This window comes from Musca autumnalis, unplaced genomic scaffold (genome assembly GCF_047663935.1).
Source record: "Musca autumnalis isolate F117 unplaced genomic scaffold, ASM4766393v1 scaffold_4, whole genome shotgun sequence".
Lineage (NCBI taxonomy): Eukaryota > Metazoa > Arthropoda > Insecta > Diptera > Muscidae > Musca > Musca autumnalis.
In genome coordinates this window covers 131,294,448-131,317,709 of record NW_027411977.1, presented here as the reverse complement: position 1 = coordinate 131,317,709, position 23,262 = coordinate 131,294,448, and the positions used below count along the sequence as shown (strand labels likewise).

Here is a 23,262-nt window from a genome sequence, read left to right as displayed (position 1 = left end):
ATAATCAAGAATATGTATACTTTATAGGGCCTCCGACGAATATCTCGGTGTGTTACAAACGAAATGACAAAAAACAGTTGGTAGTGCACTTGTTAGAATTTAAACAACCCTTAATGTTCATACGCGTGGCCTAGTGTATAGTGTGGTCCGCTACAAATCAAAAGTTTGCATGATCAATTCCAGCAGAGGGCGAGAGAATATAATAAAAATATGAAGTGTGTTGAAATTGAAACCAAATTGCACCTCAACTCTTCTAAGAATACAAATTTGTTTAGTTTATTTGTCTACTTCTAGAATAACTAGTTATTCTTGTTTTCATAGAATAACTAGTTATTCAGTGCGACACGCTCTTGTTAAAATAACAGTTCAGTAGTTGGGTTTGTAAGTAGTTACAGCTACCAAAAAGTGCTATAAAAACCAATTACTTAGTAAGGTCTTATTTGCTGGGCTGATACTTATCATACACATTGTGCTCATGTTTCTAGTCAGCAAATGTTCCTTGGAACATTGTAAGACATTTTTAAGATCTAGTTCAAGGGCCTGATATTTCATTAACAACAACAATATTTGTTTGCTTGTAAAGCGCTGCTAGGTTCTGGTTTTGTCATTTTGTATAATTTCATGCACTTTATTTTTTGATATTTTTTTTTTTTTACTTTTTGTCTAAAATATAATTGCTTTAATAGTTTTAATAAGAATTTCAGCAAATGCTCTCTGAAAAGAATATTGCTGTGTACAATTCATTTTCATTTTCAGTTGGCCGCATCTGCTGTGGCTCGAAGACAAACTTTGTGCATCTCGGCATTAGTTCGTAATTTTCTAGAGTATATTAAGAAAATATTTATCAGCGAAAGAAAAGCTTCACGATGTAGACAAAACGCTTAAGTAAACAAAAGTACGGTATACAACGAAAGTTGAAGCACAAAGTGGCTAGTGTTGTTGTTGGTGTGTTCATGTTGCTGCCAGTGTTTCAATTAACGCTGCATTCGCCTTCAGCAGAATCACGTTTTGAAAATGTTGCCTCCGTGTTATGCCCGCCTTGATCTAAGAGTGAGCGAGGAAAATAAAGATGATGATAATAATAATAATAATAATTATGATGATGGGAACCCACCAAACAAACTAGTTTCCAACAAGCACCATCACCACCACCACAATCTGTATCCACAATAGGTTTGAAGCCATTTTATGCACTACTAGAAAAAAGTGCATTCATTAAATTTACATAATTTTTATGGCGGAAACGTCATTAACCTTAAAATGTAACATGCCAGTATGAGCACTCTTTCGATGCTCAAACACACACACAACCACACGCGTATAACTAATGTTGATATGTAGAAGAAAAAGTTATTCATACGCCTCAGTAACTTAAATTAACTTTTGTTTTTTGAGAAAAAAAGTACGCATCCTTAATGAGAGTTCATGGTGTGCACTTCTATGTGGCATGTTGTAACCCACTTATAAACAGTTTTTCATCCTGGTCGGAATATAATGTTGAAGCATTAATTCTTATTTTATTTCCTTTAGGCAACCAAAAAAGGGAGCATGCATGTGTACCCTTATGCTGCATGGATATTGTGCACATATCAAAAATGTTCACTAAACGTCCTTTAAATTTTTGTAATGTAATTATATACAGCGGAATTTAGCAAGAATTTTTGTACCCTCATACACATAAATTCCAAAGACAAAAACAATAGTTTTTTGGCTTTAATTTGCAATGAAATGTTGCTTTACATATTTAAATCATGTTTCTCCCACGACCATTGAATCGTTTTTTGAGATTAAAGGGGTTATGGGTTGTAAATGGCTTCTAAACAGTCAAACCTTCCATCCACGTGGTATATTTTACCGTTAATAGGTAATGATCGGCATAACCAAACTCAACAAAAACACTCTTTTGAAAAGAAATTGCTATGAAAATACAAAATATGCTAAGAAGAGACCTTAATATTTTAAGGACCCTCACGATTTCCGAATCTCCACCTGGAATGTGCGCATTCTGAATGGAACAGGCGAAATTTCTGCTTTGGTTATGTACTTTCCTCATATTCCCTCGTTAGCCTGAAGTCAGATTGTGGTACCGATACCATAACAAGTAAGAACGGCGTGAAGGTCGAGTCGAACTAAACAAGAACAATTAGTTCTCTTTCGTTTATGAAAGTACTTAGCTCTTCCTCCACGTTTAGGCTTATTCCTTGTAGGAATAGAATACCTAAACCGATATATTGATCATTGTTTGCCTTCAGGTTTTCTACTCATTGATATTCCAAAATACTAAGTTACGTTCACTTCAGAAAGGAAATGTAGCAACATCTTTTAAAAGAGCTCACATTGGGTGAAAAACATCGGTTTAATAATATCACTAAAAATGTAACCTTCAAAGTACCGAAAATCGCGAGGGACCGTTTTATGGAAGCTATAAATGGACCTACACCGGCATATACCACATGAATAGCTTTATACCCCCGACGAAGGCGAAATGCCAACTTTAGACATTTCGGTGGGATATTAAGGCCACAAAATACCGAAAATCGGAGGAAGCGTTCTATGTGGGTATATGAAGAGGTGGGCCTATAAAGAAAGATGGAAAGATGGAAAGTTTTATACCCCCAACGAAGACAAAATGCCAGGAATCGACCGTTTAGGTCTTCGTAAGCGAGCCAAATCCAACGAAAGTTGTTCATGTATGAAGCACTTCGAAGCAAATGGTCGCCTGTTTCTTCGGCAAATCTGTATGTGTATCGACTGTACGGCCTGAGAAATGTAAGACAGTTAATTCTGACTTGTTTGCCTGAAGTCTCCTGAGAAATTCGAAAAACGAAAAAGAGAAGACCACTCATTCTGCATCATGACAATGCTCTTACACATCGATTCAAACCAGCGGACAAAACGTGGGTCAGCTGCCGCACAGCCCAGACTGGGGATCCAATGACTTCATTTGATTCCAGCATATCAAGGGAAAAGAGGCGTGTTCAACGATTTTCGCCGCCAGAAGATGCTGTTGAAGCGTTTAAAAACCATATTTTGGAGGTGTCTCAATCGGAGTGGAAAAAGTGATTTAACAATTGGTTGGAGCGCATGAAAAAGTATATAAATCGTGCTGGAGACTACATAAGAAAACAATGGAACTATTTTTAATGGTAAATATTCGCGTTTTCATTGTTAGGCCAGATAGTTATCGTGCAGCCCTCGTATTTAATATTTCAGATGGGAAGTTTTATAGCCACCAAGAAGACAAGATCCAAATATCTACAATTTCGGTGGCATATTGAGGCCACAACCTTGAAAATACTGAAAATCGTAAGGTACCGGACTATGGAGCCTATATGAAGAAGACCTATGCTAAATTTCAGGTGGAAAGTTTTATACCCCCAACAAAGACTACTGGCCACATTTCAGCTATTTCGGTGGGATATTGCGAACACAACCTTCAAAATACCGAATATCAGGAGGTGCCGTTCTATGGGGGCTATATGAAAACGTAGGCCTGTAAAGAAATATTTCAGATGGAAAGTTTTATACCCCCAGCGAAGACTAAATGCAAATTTTCAGCCATGACGTGCTTTATGAATACGTGCGAGCTGTATCTTGAGTTTAACAGACACACGGAAATAGTTATATCGACTAGGAATTTTGTGCTGATCGAGAATATATATATGCTATATAGGGTCTCCGACGAATATTTCGATGTGTTAAAAACGGAATGACAAATTTAATTATACCCACCATATTATGGTGGAGGGTGTAAAATGTACCTGATCATATGTTTGTTTGGACAAAATCCGTTTCAGATAATTATGAGTGTCCAGCCGGCTGGGACGCACGTCTACTCTTGAGCGGATCAACCGATTTGGTCTAAAATTTGGTATTCATAATATTTTGTCCAAAATTAGTTCAAGTTCGAAGATTGGCTATATCGTACCACACTTCGGGTAACCTCAAAAAAAAAAAAATAAAAATTTCAAACGTTTGTTTTCTCGTAATAATTTATCCGGACCTAACCCAAGTTCGAATATGGACAATATTTCCCCCACACAAAATACCAAACTTTTTCGCACAAGTGCAGTTTAAGGACATGTCAGATTAAGGATATTTCTGATTTTTTTTTTCTTGAGATAATGTTACAAAATTCCCTAAAAAATCCTGCCGACTACTGACAGATGGACTAATTGGCCGAAATTTCTTCTAAACGTGTATCAATGTTCCAAGATGATCCCTTTTGGGCAACACCTTCGGGTACCTTCCAAACTGTTCATTTATGTGCTATAACCACAAAAATACCACGCCAATACAATGTGCGTAATATTGTTCTGATAAAGAAAACGGGTGTTTTAGTTCGATTCGGATGAAAAAAGTTTCCGCACCGACTAAGATTTCTAAATGCCATGTGAACATTTTTATAAAGAAAAATTTTGATTTTAGTTTTTTTTTTCGACAAACATTTATTTGTATACATACACTCCACGTCAGTAGAATAGAACACCTAAATTTTTTTTAATGGTAGCTTATTTATCCCAATATAATAACAGCGTTAAAGGGTTTAAATGGACAGATATTTGAAACATCTCGGAATATCAATAGGAGTCGCGCAGTTATGTCATATTTCTTCAGAATTATATAGAATATGACACAGACAACCTCGACGGATACAATCGAGTGCTTCGGATGCTGATAAGAGGAACATTTTCAAAATACTTATGAAAAACTTTAAAATTTCTTATAAAATCCATGATGTTTTTTTCAATAAAATGGTTTTTCCGCGAACAAGTCTGGCGTTTAAAGGTTTGGAAATATGCTCCAGATTGAGAGGAAAATAATCTGATATAAAAATGACCGCTATTTTAATACACTGAGGGAAATTTTAGCACATTTTTCAAATTGAACACACCCTTTGGACTTTGAATTTTATATGTGTTCTTATATCGGTGTCCGCGACTGTTCTCAACAGTGTTATGCTGCGATATAAATGGACCAGGTTATGCTCTCCATACCGGATTTTACGAGCTAGTAGTTTTTTAACTGAACTCGCAAATGTAAAAGCCCTGTTTTCGCTGGAAAACACAGTCATGGAAATTGTGGTTTTAGGTTTAGTATGTTGTTTTAAAAAGTACCAAACTTTCCCTCAGTGTATTAAAATAACGGTTGTTTTCGTATCAGATTATCTTCCTCCAAATCTATAGCATATTTCGAAACCTTTAAACGGCAGACTTGTTCGCGGAAAACCCATTTTATTGAACAAAACATCATGGTTTTTGTATGAAATGTTGACGCTTTTCATAAATATTTTGAAAATGGTCCATCTTATCAGCATCCGAAGCACTCGATTGTATCCGTCGAGGTTGTCTGTGTCATATTCTATATGATTCTGAAGAAATATGACGTAACTGCGCGACTCCTATTGATATTCCGAGATGTTTCAAATATCTGTCAATTTAGGTTTTCTTTGGTGAGAAATGATTAGAAAGGCTTGCTTTATAGACTGAAAGAAAACTCGGCGTTAATATCTCAAAAATTCGCGAAAATAAAGTGACTGTTCTATCCTGATGACCAAAAATAAATGCCTATTTTTTATAGTACTATCGGAAAATTGATCAGAAAATCATTTCGCGAAAAGCTAGAAACATAATTTTTTCTGTGTTTGATACGGAACATCATAGACTTTAAATCCCCTTAAGATTAAAAACGCAGATTCATTCGCTATGGGCTAAATAAGCTACCATTAAAAAAATTTAGGTGTTCTATTCTACTGACGTGGAGTGTATGATTTATTTATGTTAAAATAATAATAATGTTCCACAAACATCACAGGCGGAACAAAGGAGTCTTCTCTCATATCAATAAGTGCACCTCGATTCATATTAGCTCAGTGATGTGGAACCTACAGTTTATCGCCGAGTCCGAACGGAACTTTATAACCCTGATGTGCAGTTTAAGAACCGTTCGAGGATTGTTTTGAATTTTTTACCAAATTAACTTCTTATGATCCGGTTTACAGCGATATATGTATATGTGTCGTGAGCAAGGATATGCTTTCAGGCATCATGTCCCAAGCTCTTAAAAACCCTACGGTGACCAACTTAAATGACTGAAAGTGATTGAAAGAGATTGAAAGAGATGTAAATCATTCAAAAAGAATGACAAAATTTAAAATTTGTTGTACCCTACACCGCTCACGGTACGCCTTTAAATGGAAGATTTTCACACCTGGGAAGTTTTTGCGGATTCTGAAACTACAATGTTCATAGATGAGAAAAATCAAAAAAATCGCCGCAGCGCCTTTAAATAAATCACGGTCAAAGTTCACATTTTAGGGTTTTTTTTTTAGCTTTTCACGATTTTTCTTGGAAACCGCAAGTACCATCGACTAAATGGGACTAAAGAAAATGTTGTAGTTGGGAAAATTGTCTATAGAATTGACCTTTATGATTTGTTCCTAGCTTTTACCATTTTTGAGATATAGAAGTTCAGGTCAAATTTGTAGGCCCTTTTGTACAAGATTGGCTTTTGAAATTTTTATCTTGGTTGTACCATTTTTGTGATATATAAGTATAAGTTGGGAAATTAGAGTCATGACATTGTTTTATGAGGAGGCGATACAGTCAGTGCATTGTTCCAATTTGAACTTTTAAATCACATATGGTAGAAGCTACGAAAAAATCATAAAATAAATAAATCTGTCTTGTAGAGAATTTTCACAGCTACAACATTTTCTCTAATCCTGTTTCGATAGGCCTTGCGGTTTCCAAGCAAAATCGTGAAAACCTAAAAATTTGAACTTTGACAGCGATTTACTTAAAAAGCGCTCCGGCGTTTTTTTTTTATTTTTTTCATCTATGAGCATTGTAGTTTCAGAATCCGCAAAAACTTCGCAGGTGTAAACACCAAAGTAAAAAAATTACACACCATTTACTATTGTGCCAGACACTGAAAATAACAAATGCAAATATTTTAGATTTTAGGAAAGAGCGGAGGTGAAGTAGCTCCCTTTCCCCCTTCTTACCCATAAGCTCAAAACATTTTCATGAAAATTTTCATAGTCTGACACAAGACTTAAGCTGTTTACATATGCTCTGTTCCAGAACCTGCAAGAAGCTACAAAATTGTTATTACCATAACAATTTTTCCTTAATGTTATCAAAAATAGTAAAAAATTAGTATATTCTTGCAGTTCTGGAACAAACCAATTACGTAGGAATATCCAACAAGAAAATACTATTTTTTACAAGCATTACCTTTGAAAATTAATTTATTTGCATACAGTAATATTAATGAAAAATATCACACATATATATATATACTTACCGACTATATTTAGATGAACAGAAAAACTTCGAACCGGCTGTGTTGATATTTGGCACTCATAAACACCAGCATCCCGTTGTTGTGCCCATTTTATTTGTAATGTCCACTCATCAATGTCACGATGATATGATGTTTGAAATCTCTGATCGGTGGTGTAGGTATATGTGCCAACAGTTAGTATGTGCAGATCTCGATGACGTATCCATGCAACCTAAAAGAAATTAAGAACAATTGTACAAATTAATACATTCCGTTTGCAATTTAATACGAATCGGAATTTTATACATGTCTGTAGCGCAATCTTTGAAGCTTTTGCAACAGAATTGTGTTAACCTTATAAACGGTTTCACCTTGATTTGTTTGACATAGAGCATAGACTTTATTTTTAAATTTAGTCTGTAGTAGTCCCAGTAACTAAAGTAAGAGATCTTGAACATAAAAGATTTCAATGCGTTGTATAACTCGATTCCCGTGTGGGGATTGCTAGTTCCTCCATCGGGACCCTCCCATCTGGCGAATTGGGGAAGCTCATCTTATCTCAGTAATAAGGCGGGTACCGGGGAAATAAAATACTCGGGGGTGATCAAAAACTAGCCTAAGGGACGGCAGCTGGTCCCTTAGTACCTTTGGTGAGCAGAAGCTGGATCAGCTGGTATGGTTACCACTGGATATCGGTCGGCGTGTCAGAAATTGAAAAACGGCGACTGAACAGCGGAGAGCGGATGACGGTCTTGAAGCAAGCGGTTCGCTATACAAACGTGTATCCAAACCTAGACGGGATGGCGTCTAAAAGTTGGCAGCCCCAGCACCATCATAGGATACAACAGGCCAATCACCTGCTTATCCGAAACCAAACCTGATTAACGAAACATCTACAAGAAACGAAAATGATAACAATATCGCCACGATGACGACTATCGGCACACGAAATCGGATTAGAATCGGACAATGGAACGTAAGGACGCTTAGGGAGACAGCGCGCCTGGCACAACTCGAGTATCAAATAGAAAGATTTAATATAGCCATTCTAGGCATCAGTGAGATGAGATGGTGCAATAGTAATAAAACAACATCCTCAGAGGGTAATACTATTTTACATAGCGGCAAAGAGAATCGGTGTGAAAGCGGAGTAGGGTTCTTAATAGCAAAAAATGCTGCAAAATCACTTAAATCGTGGACTCCTGTCTCTGATCGCATTATTACCGCTCGTTTTCATACAACAATAAAGAAGTGCGTCACAATAATACAATGCTACTCACCAACCGAAGACGCTGACGATGCAGTTAAAGACGAATTTTACAATCAACTTACGGCAACACTACATAGCGTTCCGAAGAGGGATATACCTATCCTTATGGGGGACCTAAATGCAAAAATTGGTAGCAGAAATGATGGTTTGAGCCATATTATGGGAAAACATGCAATGGGGTCAAAAAACAACAACGGTGAACGTTTTATTGAAGTCTGTCAAACTTTTGACTTGGTCATCGGTGGCTCATTGTTTCCACATAAAAACATACACAAATATACATGGACATCGCCAAACGGTATAACCAGGAACCAAATAGACCATATATGCATTGGCCGAAAATGGAGAGGTTCATTGCAGGACGTTCGCTCAAAACGGGGAGCTGATATCGACAGCGATCATGAGTTAGTTGTCGCATCAATAAAAATCAAACTAAAAAATATAAAACATAAAAATATGGCAAAAACGTGTAAACGTCTCAATACATCTAAGTTAAAGTGCAATGAAGTAAAGGAAGAAATTGGGAACACTCTAAGAAATTGCCTACCAGTACCCGACGACACGTGGGAACATACGTGCAATATGCTACGCGAGATAGGAAACACTAAAATTGGATGCAGGCAATATGAAAGGAGGAAACAATGGATATCAGAGACAACATGGGAACTAATACTACAAAGAAACCGCCTAAAAAGACTGCAGAATTATAATGCGGACTTCAGACCCCAATATAAAGAGACTGCGAAAGCCGTAAAGAGTTCAGCAAGAGCCGATAAAAGAAGATATCTACGAAACTTGGCAAACGAAGCGGAGGCTGCAGCAGGAGCGAATAATATGAGAGAGCTTCACAAAATAATTGGACAAATAGCAAACCAAAATTTGTACAAAAACCAGATTATAAAAGACGAACAGGGACAACTGCTAACAACAACAGAAGAGCAAACCCGCAGATGGAGACAACACTTCGAATCGATAAGCAACGTAAGCTATGCTGAAGACGAGAACATAAATTTGAACAGCCGCGAACATGAATCAGTAAACCATAACATAAACGTTGAAGAACCGAACATAACTGAAATAAAAAAGGCAATCGATAAACTGAAAACAAACAAAGCTCCAGGAGAAGACGGCATTCCACCTGAACTCCTACAAACGAACTCTCAAGCATCGGCAGAAATACTAGCGCCGCACATACAGAAAGCTTGGTTATTAGAACAGCTACCAGAAGCGTGGACAAAAGGAACAATAGTGAAACTGCCAAAGAAAAATGACCTCAAGGATTGCAATAATTGGAGGGGTATTACGCTGCTGAATACAATATATAAAATACTAGCAATTATAATAAATAACAGGTTGGAGTGTGTCGAGCAATCACTACAAGAAGAGCAAGCTGGTTTCAGGCCACATAGAAGCTGTTTAGACCAAACAAACACTCTTCGTATTGTCATTGAACAGTCCATTGAATGGCGATCACCACTATACATCGTCTTTATCGACTTCAAAAAAGCTTTTGATTCAATAAAAAGAAACGCTATATGGGAAGCTTTGAAAAATAAAGGAACCCCGATGAAGCTAATCCGCATAATCAAAGCAATGTACGACAACGCAGCCCTTCACGTGCGTCACAACGGGACCATTAGTGACCCCTTTTATACCAATGCTGGGGTTAAGCAGGGTTGCCCACTATCGCCACTACTATTCGCCGTAGTTCTAGACGAAATTATGTTGAAGCTGTCCCACAAGAAAAGAGGAATTGTATGGGATATGCACAAACATCTAGAATATCTAGCGTATGCGGACGATATGTGCTTACTGTCCCACAAATTCTCTGATATGCAACAAAAATTGAATGACCTAGTTATATTGACAAGACAAGCAGGCCTGGATGTTAATATTGGCAAAACTTTTGCAATGCGAATAAACAACTCGGTCGATTGCAGCTTTACGATTTCAAATCACCATATCGAGTATGTCAAAAGCTTTTGTTATTTGGGCAGCATGATGTCGACTGACAACGGCGTAGACGACGACATTGACAACCGGCTGGAAAAAGCCAGACCAGCATTTGGCCGCTTAAATAAAATCTGGAGAGCAGCACAAATATCCCAGAACACCAAATTAAAAATTTTCAACTCATGTGTAAAGTCAACACTTCTTTATGGTAGTGAAACATGGCTCATATCAAAAAATGTAGCCCAAAAACTTCAAACATTCATCAACAAATGTCTCCGAATAATCTGTGGCATATTTTGGCCCAACACTATCTCAAACATAGATCTACATTTCAAGACGAGAGAAGAATTTATTATAAAGCAAATCGCTAGACGGAAGTGGAGATGGATTGAGCACACTTTAAGAAAACCGGTGATCAGCATTCCTCGTGCGGCTCTAGAATGGAACCCTCAAGGATCTCGACGTCCAGGACGTCCAAAAAACACATGGCGCAGAACAATCCAAAATGAATTACTACGAATAAATAAATCAATCAATGATATAAAAACCATATGTATCGATAAAATAGGATATAATTTTCTTGTAGAAGCCCTATGCTCCCAAGTGGAACAATAAAGGAATAAAAAAAAAAATAACTCGATTAAGAATACTAGCCCAATGCTTAAAAATATCCAAATTTTTATGTGTCACACTATCTGTTAATAGGTTTCTATAAGTTTACGCGGCCATAAGCGGATAATTTTTTATACATATAATACTCACTATTACCTTCTACCACATACATATATATGGTTTCGCGGATACGTCGCGATACCAAGAGTTCTATAAACTAAAATAAAAATTACACAAAAATCTCATCACATGTCTACGCCAACACTTCTTTATCGCGTTTAACTTTTGCTAATTCTTAATCACAATCTTACTAAGCATTCCATTTTCCATTTTAAAAAAGCGTTAATTATGTTAACGGCTTTTAATTGTCGAGCGAAACAATTTTGTTCTTCTTTTGATTTAATATTATAACATTTAGATGAAATATCTTTGACAGCCCGGTATGTGATCATAAAGCGTTGTCAGGTTGAAATGTTTTTCTTATTTCAAAACTCATTCCAAAGTGTCAAGAATCGAATCAATATATGACTTGAAAAATAGACGTTTCGCCTCAGAAACTTGCCATTGGTCCTATAGTGCGTTGATAGAAAACCAACTTCTTTACAATTGATGTCGTTAAGAACGCCGTTCGGACTCGGAGGAGTGAATTTGACCTTTCGGGATATTCGTGGGATATGTATGTAATGCTTAGAATGTATTAAGAAAAAATAATTATCTTTTAATGCAGAGCAAGGTTTTTACATAGAACAACCTACAGCATGTAGTGTGTGCGCATTAGGGTTATGACTTTTTTACTACCTCTTATCCCTGTTGTTGTTGTTGTTGGCAGCCGCTGGCCGAAACACAATGGTTTCGGGTCAATCCGGTACGAAAGAACCCGCTGCCGTGGGATTGACCTCTTATCCCTGTATCATATTTTGGCGAGTTTTTAACTAAGATTAGATAAAATTTTAATTATAAGGTGAATCGATAGTAAAATCTCACGCACAAAGTCGTTTGACAAATTTTCTATATGAGCTTTTTTTGACAATCTTTTGAAGCCACACGACATAACCAAAATGTCATAATCTTTTTGTTATACCCTACACCACAATGTGGAAAGGTTTGTTTTGGTAAAAATTCATGTAACACCGCGAAATATTCGTCGGAGACCCCCAATGTGGTATACCAATCTTCATATCTCGACGAGATAAAGCGATTTTGAGATGTGTGTCTGTCCGTCCGTCCGTCCGTCTGTCCATTATAAATTGTAAACACGCTCCAGGCCGCAATTATGGACCGATCGTCACGAAATTTTGTATGGAGGTCGGGTTCAGACCATACTAGATCCCTATTCTTATTGGTGATGATCGAGAAATATTTAGCGGGTGAAATGGACCAAAAACAAAATTTTTATCCGATTTTGTAGCGGCTCTGTATGTCGCAATTATAGTCCGATCGCCTTACAATTTTAAATAATGTAAGATTATATGACAAAGAAGAAGCTTGCAATTTGAGATGGTGATCGGATGATGTTTAGAGGGTTAAATGGACCACAGCTTTTGTGTGAAAATTGTGAAAATTTTTAATATACCGGTAATATCTTTATTCCTGGACCACACATTCCGCCCACATAAATAATATTTGGAAGGACAACTTTTGCCCTTTCAATTAATGCCAATTATGTTGATTTATGTAGTCAGATAACAGAGTTACAGCCTAATATATCCAGTGTTTTGCTTGTAATGTAATCAAAAGCATACTAGAGGTCGCAATTATAGATCAATAGTCACGAAATTTTGCACGAGGTAGGGGTTAAGGTCGAAAAAGATGCCTACAATTTTTGATTATGATCTGATATTATTTAGCGGGTCCAATGGACCATTACTTTTGTATGCTAAATAAAAACATTTTATTTTTGGAACATATTTGAATCCCTGGAGGCCATATACCGGCAAAGTCGTCTATATATGAAAAATTAACTACCGATCTTACCTCTGATGAAAATTGCAATAATATGTGTGCTTGGTAACGGACCCACTACCTAAGATATAATGAGTTTTGTGAAGAGAACCACATCTTCCTCCCATGCTACAAATTGTCTCTATCATGACAGACAAATTCCCAGTTCTTACAAATTACGTGGAACCCTATCATATTACCTGTCCAATTGTTCAAAATTTAAAGATGTAGCAAAAATTGCTAAACAACCCCAATTTTCAAATTTAAGAATATTTCTTAAAATGTACTGTATATAATTGTTCCACAAACATCCCAGTAGGGACAAGAGAGCCTTCTCTCATATCAATGAGAGCACCCCGATTAATATCAGCTCAAAGATATGTAGACAGCGGAATTTTATGCAACACCTATTTTTATAAAATTTGCATATTTAAAAAAAAAAATATTATTTTTGCATACTGAAAATTTCTGTATTTCACATATTTTCGTATGCTACATATATTTCAATAATATCTTCTAAAATGTTTATGTGTACATTTTTCTGTTTGAAATTCACTTCAGACAAGTCAAAAAAATTGAGAAATCTGTAACCAGAGCCACAATCTTCAAAATATCGAAAATGGGGAGCTTTCGTTGTATGGGAGCTATATGAACGCCTAGACCTATACCGACAAATTTCAGATGGAAAGTTTAGTACCCCCAATGAAGACTTAATACCAAATTTTAGCCAATTCGGAGGGATATTGAGACCAAAGTACAGAAAATCGGTAGATTCTGGTTATGGGAGCTATATGAAGACGTGGACATATAACGACAAATTTCATGTGGAAAGTTTTTTACGGGTATTTGGAGGTACGGTTCTATGGGAGCTATATGAAGACCTGGACCTATACCGATAAATTTCAGGTCGAAAATTGTGATGAACGAATACTTAATACAAACTTTTAGCCAATTCGATGGCATATTTAGGACACAAAGTCTTGCATATGGTTTAGCAAGTATGTCAAAATATGCAAAAAATTAGGTACAGACTAAATGTCCGTTCTAAAATTACTTATTGGTGCCACCATGGTACAATTGACATAATTTGGCATAATTTTTCGTAGCCAGATTGCCTATCGTAAACAAATAAAATGAAAGATTTCTTATTGTCTTTTTGTTTAAAATGTAAAAATTTGTGAGTAATTTTTCGTAGCCAAATTGCCTATCGTAAACAAATAAAATGAAAGATTTCTTATTGTCTTTTTGTTTAAAATGTAAAAATTGTTGTTTGATGTCGGTTTATAGAATAAAAACGATATTAGTAAATAATTGTCAGCATTTTTTACACAAAATAACAAGAGAAATTGGGAAAAGTCCTTTGCAGTCGTTCTGTGAAATTGGGATATAATTAGAATTAAAATAAATATGAATGTAATCATTAAACAAAAATTAGTGTTTGCAGTCGTTAACAAATAAGTTGAACAATAAGCATTTATGCAAAACAAAAAAAATATTTAATATTAATAGCCATTTTTATACGTGAACAACGTTTAATAAAGTACACTTTAAACATTTCATCCCCCGTTGTTTACCAAAAGAAAAAACACTCTCAGAGAGGCTAATGCAAAAAACCCACCAAGTTCTCTCTAACTTATTTTGAGAGAGAATTATTAAGGTAGCCGTATTAGCAATCTGTTACAACAATGTCAAAAAGATTTTGCAAATATTAATAATTTTCTTATTTTCTTAGCACAGCTTCATTCCGAAATTATTATTCAATGTATTGTTCAACAAATTCCACAGATATTTACATTTTCATTCATAATTTTGTTTTTTAGTTCTTGCTTTCAAATAAACAATTTTTTTAGATCTACCTTCATAATATTCCCTGAGAAACACATAGGTTTTCATAGTTCGATTGCCGGTTACTCTCGAAACATTCGATCAACGATTTCGATTGAATCTCGTCATGCCGCTTTTTATCGTGTCGAAATCTTTTTCACGAGCAAATACGCGATCGAATCGAATGACGTAATTAGGCCCACGTTTTTTATGTTCCCTTCCGATTTCTGGCTTAACCATACATTTAATAGCCCTATGCCCAAAGAAAAATGACAGAATACTCCATGGCTAACGTGATATTACTGTAGAATTTTTCGATATATATCCACTGCATCCACTTAAAATTGATGCTGACTTTTTGAAGTCGGAATTTCGGGGTGTTTTTAATTTTTTTAATAATACGGATGCGCAGCGAGATAATATTGTAAACTCATAATAGGATTATAGAACTCGTAATTTTACAACGTTGAATGTATATCTCATGAGTATGCTCCTTACAGTATCCTGGTAATTGGACAGTATCCTGGAATTGCGTGTAAAATTTATAAGTGTCATTCAATTTCCTTTAAACCCCGCTTGAATTTAGTTTTTTTTTTAAGCGACGGAACTAATGATCACTTCTTACTTACTTAGTTGGCCCATTACAGAACATTTGTTCCATAGACCGAACTAAGAAAAGATCTCCATTCCTCTCTGTTTTTCGCTTGACTTTTTGGAATACCGCGCCTTTCCATTTCTTCATCCACTTGTGTGCTCCATCGAAGCTTAGGCCTGCCGATTCTGCGTGCACCGCCATGTGCCATGTATTCATACGCCTTTTTAGCGGGTTCATCATCGCTCATTCTCATGATATGACCTAGCCAACGCAATCGTTGCATCTCGATACGTTTAACTATATGCATGTCTTTGTATAGCTTATATAGCTCGTGGTTCATACGACGTCGATATTCACCGTCAACGCAAATCGGCCCGTAGATCTTCCGAAGAATTTTCCTCTCAAACACACCAAGCACTGCCTTATCTGCTTGCGCAAGTACCCATGCTTCGGAGCCATACATTAGCACGGGTAGTATCAGCGTTTTGTATAGTGTTATTTTTGTTTGACGAGATGTGGCTTTGTTTTTAAATTGCTTACTTAATCCATAGTAGCATCTGTTGGCCAATACAATTCTTCTTCTTATTTCACAACTGATGTTGTTTGTTGTGTTTATGGCAGTGCCGAGGTAGACGAAGTCTTTAACTACCTCAAAATTATAGGTACCAACTTCTACGGTTGGTCCGAGCTCTATGGACGCTTTGCGCGTCGACACCATCAATTTGGTCTTTTCGCCGTTTACCGCCAGACCCACTTTCGCAGATTCTGCTTCGACCTTCTTAAAGGTATCAGTTACTTCCTTTACTGATCGTCCCATGATGTCTATGTCATCAGCATAGGCAAGTAACATGTGGCTATTGGTGTAAATTGTGCCATTTCTTTTGACATTTGCATCTCGTATTACCTTTTCCAGCAAAATGTTGAATAGGTCACACGAAAGGCTGTCTCCTTGTCTGAAACCTCTTTTGGTACAAAATTCTTCGGAGAGGTTCTTTCCAATTTTAACTGAGGACCTAGTATCAGTTAGAGTCATCTTACAAAGCCGGATGAGCTTTGCGGGAATACCAAATTCAGACATTGCATGGAATACCTCTGATCGGAGGGGACTGTCGAATGCTGCTTTATAATCGACAAAAAGGTGAAATGTGTCGATCTGCATCTCTTGGGTCTTCTCTAGGATTTGCCGCAGGGTAAATATCTGGTCAATGGTGGACTTGCCAGGTCTAAAGCCACATTGGTATGGTCCAATTATCCCGTTGACCATAGGCTTTATTCGTTCGCACAGTATCCCTGACACTATCTTATAGGCAATAGGGAGTAGACTTATGCCCCTATAGTTAGAGCATACAGTCTTATCTCCTTTCTTGTGGACGGGACATAGGATGCTCAGGTTCCAATCGTCGGGTACGCGTTCTTCCTGCCAGATGGTGCTAACTAGCTGATGCATACACCTTATTAGCGCGTCGCCTCCGGTTTTAAACAGCTCGGCTTGTAAGCCATCGGCTCCTGCTGCTTTATTATTCTTCAGCCGGTTGATTGCTGTTTTCACCTCATCTTGGCCGGGTGGTATACATTCTATACCATCTTCTGGGATTGGATCTGCGGTATCATCGTCTTCGCCACTATTGGATACCAGCAGATTGGAGAAATGTTCCTTCCATATCCTGAGCACGCTATCTGTATCTGTTACCAGATTACCTTGCTGGTCTCTACAGGAGGATGTGCCTGTACCAAAGCCATCTGTTTGATGTTTCACTCTTTGGTAGAATTTTCGGACTTCATTCTGGCTCCTGTACATCTCGATTTTTTCACACTCCCGCTTTTCCATTTCTCTCTTTTTCTTGCGGAAAAGACGTTTCTCTTCTCTCCTTTTCTCCCGATATCTCTCTCGTGCGCTCCGCGTTGCTACTGATTGTAAAGTAGCTCTATATGCCGCATTTTTATCTTCGGAAGCAGCACGACACTCCTGGTCATACCATGAATTCCTTTGTGGAGGTCTCTGGAATCCAAGTATGGATTTTGCGGCTGTTTGCATGGAGTGGGCAATATTTTGCCATTGTGTTGTTATGTTATCGGGACAAGGAGTGCTCGCGTTAAGCAATTGGGCTAGTTGAGTGGAATATGCTGTGGCTATCTGTTGTGTTTGCAGCCTATCGATGTCCAACTTCCGCGTTGTGTCTGTTCGTGCTTTATTTGCAACGTTTAGACGGGTACGTACCTTTGCTGCAACAAGATAGTGGTCCGAATCAATGTTTGCGCCTCGGAACGATCGTACATCCAACACGCTGGATGAATGTCTTCCATCTATCACAACATGATCAATTTGATTACTTGTTCTTTGATCTGGGGACAGCCAGGTGCCCTTATGAATATCGAGATGATTAAATCTGGTACTGCTAACTACCATGTTTTTTGCAGCTGCAAAGTCTATCAGCCTCATACCATTGTCAGATGTTTCACTGTGGAGACTGAATTTCCCGACTGTTGGGCCAAAGATATTCTCCTTTCCAATTTTGGCATTAAAATCGCCTAGAATGATTTTAATGTCATGGGCAGGGCAACGGTCATATGTTTCTTCTAAGCGCTCGTAAAATATATCTTTGGTCTGTTCGTCCTTTTCTTCAGTGGGAGCATAAGCGCAAATAAAGCTGATGTTGAAGAATTTAGCTTTTATTCGAATTGCAGCAAGTCTTTCATTCACTGGGGTGAAGCTGGATACCAGATGTTTTAGCCTCCGACTAACTACGAATCCGCAACCAAACTCATGCTTTACGTCATGGCAACTATAATACAGTGCGTCACCTTTAGGTGTTGTTGTGACGCCTTCCTAATCCATCGTATTTCCTGTATGGCAGTAATATCGGCCTTGTACTTTTCAAGTACGTCTGCCAATGCGAAGACTGCACCTTCTCTATAAAGAGTGCGAACATTCCAGGTGCAGATTCGCAGATCATGGTCCTTAAAACGTTTGCGGGGTTCGTCAACTTTAGAGGGGTTTGTTTTTCTTTTCTTTCGTTTTTTCATAGTAGGCTGTTTTTTTCTAAGGGAGGGTTACTAACCCGACGCCCAAACCCAAGTTTTTAACGTTCTTATGGGTGAACGAGCGGCACATGTTAGCTCACTACTTTTAACGAGATGAAAGAGGGACCAAGATAAATCCTGGGCTTTGCCATGTTAAAACCGGTCAGGACCGTTCCTTGGTATCTTCCATCCCCTACGTCACCCATGATCACTTCCCCGTTCGTGATTGTAAACCATATATCTTGATGAAGTTTTAGCAGAAAACATTCATTATTGTATGGGATTTTAGCGAAATAGTTGGAGAACTCCCTAATATTTTTTTATTGATTTTCTCGTTTAGAGTTAAGCTTGATGATCGGAAATTATTTGCAAGTGAAAAAGGAAAGCCAAGGACTCGAACCCACATAGTCACCAAATTACGTTACCTGGTTTCACTGGTGGTAAAGCAGATCTTCGGACGTATCGACTATGTAATGGCTTCTCTGTCCTAGAACTTTTCGTTTTTCAAATGCAAATGTGTTTTATACATTTACGCGGATATTTTGATATTTTTTTTTTAAATTTTTTCTAATCAAACCAAAAAATATATTTGGAACAATAATTTTTTCTCTTTTGTTTTTGCTATAATATGCAGTTTATATGTGTACCCATTCTCTATAACTTTGGTTTCATGATTTTCTACGCATTTCACATTTATTTTTTAAGCTTTGTACCCACCAAAAATTCGGATCCGTTAGTCATTATCATGGCACAATAATAAGGTACAGCGCCAAAAACATCTGATTTTCAGACTAGTTGTCAAAATGTATTATTGTGAATAACATAACATACAAAATGCAAACAAGCAATTCACAGTAATGCATTATTGTGATCAAATTTGACGTTTGGTGTGATAAATGACAGAATTATTGTTATTGATGTAACACCTTCTTATTCCACCATGGTCATTATGTAACCCATAACAAAGTAATGTAAACAAAAATAAGTACTTATATTACTCCTTACTAAGTTATGAGTACGGTGGCACAGAGCGTGTGTGTCCGATTACAAATCAGAGAGTTGTGTGGTCAACGCTCACCGCCGGCCGGGTATTTTTTTTTTAATAAAAAAGAACTGTTGGTGGTGTACACATACGCGTTTAAACAACCCTTAATGTTAATGTGCGTGGCCTAGTATATAGTGTGTTCGGCTACAAAGCAAAAGTTCGTGTGTTCAAATCCAATAAAGAGCAAAATAAAACAAGTGAGCAAAGGCTATAGTCGGGACGGGGCCGACCATGTGATACCCTACACCACTACCCCTCTGCATAAGCTTTTCACTGGTAAACATTTCTTTTAGGGAATATAATCCGACTACCACCAAACATAATATTCCCTTTTTCTCTCTGGGACCCCATAAGCAACCAAAATTTCGTGACTATCCTTTCAAAATTGCGACCTATAACGCAATTGCAAAAAAATGGAAGAATTGGATGCATTACTATTGTGGTATCTCCCTTGTTTGGCCACCTTCGCCAACTACTTTACTCCAATGTAAAGGTAATATTTTATTCTTCCGTTAGCAGGCTTTACCGAGAAGCCGATGTATTCACAAAGAATAAAACTTTGAATTTGTCTCCACATACGTTTTTCCCCATTCCGACCCCTAAATATTATCCGACTATCACCAAAATCAATAGGTTTTTTCTTCTGTGGGGCCACCATCAACCCCCAAAATTTCGTGACTATCCGATCAAAATTCCAACCTGTAGCGTGATTACAAAAATGGTAAAATTGGATATATTACTGACTTTTCCGATATCTCGGTTGTTGGCCCATTTAAGCCAACATATAAAGGAGATCTTTTCTTCTTCCATTGACGGCCTTTCCTATTGGAATACTCCTACCAGAAGCGGAGATATTCACATAAGAAAAAAAAACATTGACTTTTCTCCACATAAGCTTTTTGCTTATTCCGACTCCTGGTCAGTGTGATGCCCATCGAACATCACCAAAATCAATAGGCTTCCTCCCGTCCGGGACCCACATCAAATTCGTGACGATCCGACCAAAATTGCGACATGTAGCGTGATTACAAAAAAATCGGAAAATGGAAAGTATTACCGACTATATCGATATCTCTGTTGTTTGATGTCGTTGTAAAATTGATATTTTCTACTTTCCGTGCCATGTTTTGCTTTTGATTACCTCTTAAAGAAACAGAGATATTGACTTTGAAATACAACGTTGACCTTTTCTCCAAATAGGTTTTTGCCCATTCCGACCCTTAATATTATCCGACCATCATCAAACTCAGTAGGCTTTTTCCACGTTGGATCCGATCAAAATTGCGACCTGTAGCGTGATTACAAAAAATCGGAAAATGGGATGCATTATCGACGACTGCTATGCCTCTGTTAATTGGCCACCTACGCCAACCTACTATCCATCATTGTAAAGATGGGATTTTCTACTTTCATACCCAGGCTTTGCTTTTGGAAAGTCTCCATCCAAATCTGTGATATTCGTCATTATGATTAAAATCGCAAAATTGAAAAGTTTGGTGTTTGATCACTAAAATAAAACGAATTATGGCCAGAAATTTTCGCATATTTTGCTTATTCTGCATATCGTGCATATTTTGACATATTTGTACATATCTGCATAAAATGAGCATATACAAAAATATATTCAAGGATTTGTGGTCTAAATATCCCACCGAAATGGCTGAAATTTGGTATTAAGTCTTCGTTAGGGGTATGCAACTTTACAACTAAAATCTGTTCGCATAGGTCCACGTCTTCATATAGCCCCCATAGAATGGTACCTCCCGATTTTCGGTATTTTGAAGGTTGTGGCCCCAATATCCCACCGAAATGACTGAAATTTGGCATTTTGTCTTCGATGTGGGTATAAAACTTTCCACCTGAAATTTGTCGGTATAGGTCCACGTCTTCATATAGCCCCCATAGAACGATACCTCCCGATTTGCGGTATTTTGAAGGTTGTGGCCTCAATATCCCCCCGAAATGGCTGAAATTTGGTATTAAGTCTTCCTTGGGGGTAAAAAATGTTCCACCTAAAATTTGTCGGTTGAGGTTCAGGCCTTTATATAGCCCCTATAGATGCCGATTCCCCGCTGATGATTTCAACTATGAGGACAATTTGTTTTATTTTACAACTAAGGAGAAGCGTTCAACTACGTTTCTATATAATTTTCCTTTTTAAAAGTGTGACTATTTACAAATTATTTCAATCAGTTTTTCTTTTATTAAAGTGTGTTATGTATTTCTTTGGAATTTTGTATGTACCTATGTGTTTGTTGTTCTTTTGCCTTTCAATAAAAAACCTCAACATTTGTGTGTATACTATAGCTAGTGAGTTCTTACTGAGAGCAAGTGAGCACACATTTCAAAGTGTTTTACATTGAATTTTACGCTCCCTTGCTCTCAGTAAGCGCCCACTGGTGCATGTGTTTGTTTTTTTTGTGCCTTTTGGGTTTGAACTTTTTTGCACCCAAACATATAAAATGTTTGCACCCAAACATAAAATTGTTTCCACCCAAACATATCTTTGTTTGCACCCAAACATAAAATTGTTTCCACCCAAACATATCTTTGTTTGCACCCAAACATATCTTTGTTTGTAGACCGAAACATATATTATGTTTGGGACTGTTGCAAACATATATATGTTTGCTGCAAAATATGTTTGGGACATATGATAGAGAGGCCGTTTTTTTTTGCGTGTACCTCTTATTGAAATATTTGTTGCATAAGAAAAATGTAAAATGCATAAATTTTGCATATGCAAAAATTTATGCATTTTGCATAATTTTGCATATGTCATATGTTTCGATTGCAATGTAATCAGAAGCCAAAAATATGCCCAGTCTCAAAATTTGACATGAATCGGACCAAAAATAGGGGTTGCATAAAATTCCGCTGTCTATTGATCACCTACGACAGCCTACTTTACGTCGTTAGAAAGGTGACATTTTCTTCTTTCTTTAGATATACTTTTGATATACCCATTGTAGATGCGCAGATTCGCTTTGGAAAAAACGTTGAATTTTTCTCCAAATAAGTTTTTTGCCCATTCCGAGCCCTAAATAATATCCGACCATCACCAACATTAATAGGCTTTTTCCCCTCCGGGACCCTCATCAACACCCAAAATTTGGTGACGATCCGATCAAAATTGCGACTTATAGATCGATTTCGGGAAAAAATGAAAAATGGGATGTATTACCGACTATTGCGATATCTACGTTATTTGACCACCTACGCCATCCTAGTTTGCATCATTGTTAAGTTGGGATTTGTTTTTGGAAGGTCCCCAACCAAAGCTGTGATATTTGTCATTATTATTAAAATCGCAAAAATTTAAAGTTGTGTTCTATTAGCGGCTATTGCGATATCTTCGTTGTTTGTCCACATACGACAACCACCTTTGCATCGTTAGAAAGGCGATATATTCTACTTTCATCAGCAGGTTTTGCTTTTGGCATACCCTTTATGGAAGTTGAGATATTTGCTTCGGAAAAATACGTTCACTTTTTCTCCAAATACGTTTTTAGCCCATTCCGACCCCTAAATATTATCCGATCATTACCAAAATCAATAGGCTTCTTCCCTTCTTCCCGGGACCCTCATCCACACCCAAAATTTGGTGACGATCCGATCAAAATTGCGACCTGTAGCGTGATTACAAAGTTTAGATGGACAGACGGACGGACACACATAGCCAGATCGACTGAGCTCGTCGAGACAATCATTTTG

At 37.3% G+C, this 23,262-nt stretch overlaps 1 protein-coding gene across 10 annotated transcripts in view; it reads right to left on the bottom strand.

The window, feature by feature from the left end:
- dpr10 (defective proboscis extension response 10) overlaps nucleotides 1-23,262 on the bottom strand; it is a 668,864-nt gene that overhangs the window by 89,609 nt on the left and 555,993 nt on the right. For all 10 annotated transcript variants that reach the window (XM_073981530.1, XM_073981538.1, XM_073981529.1 and 7 more), the window contains one exon: nucleotides 7,309-7,519. In XM_073981530.1, the coding sequence (XP_073837631.1) occupies nucleotides 7,309-7,519 (211 nt within the window). The remainder of the gene's footprint in view (nucleotides 1-7,308; nucleotides 7,520-23,262) is intronic.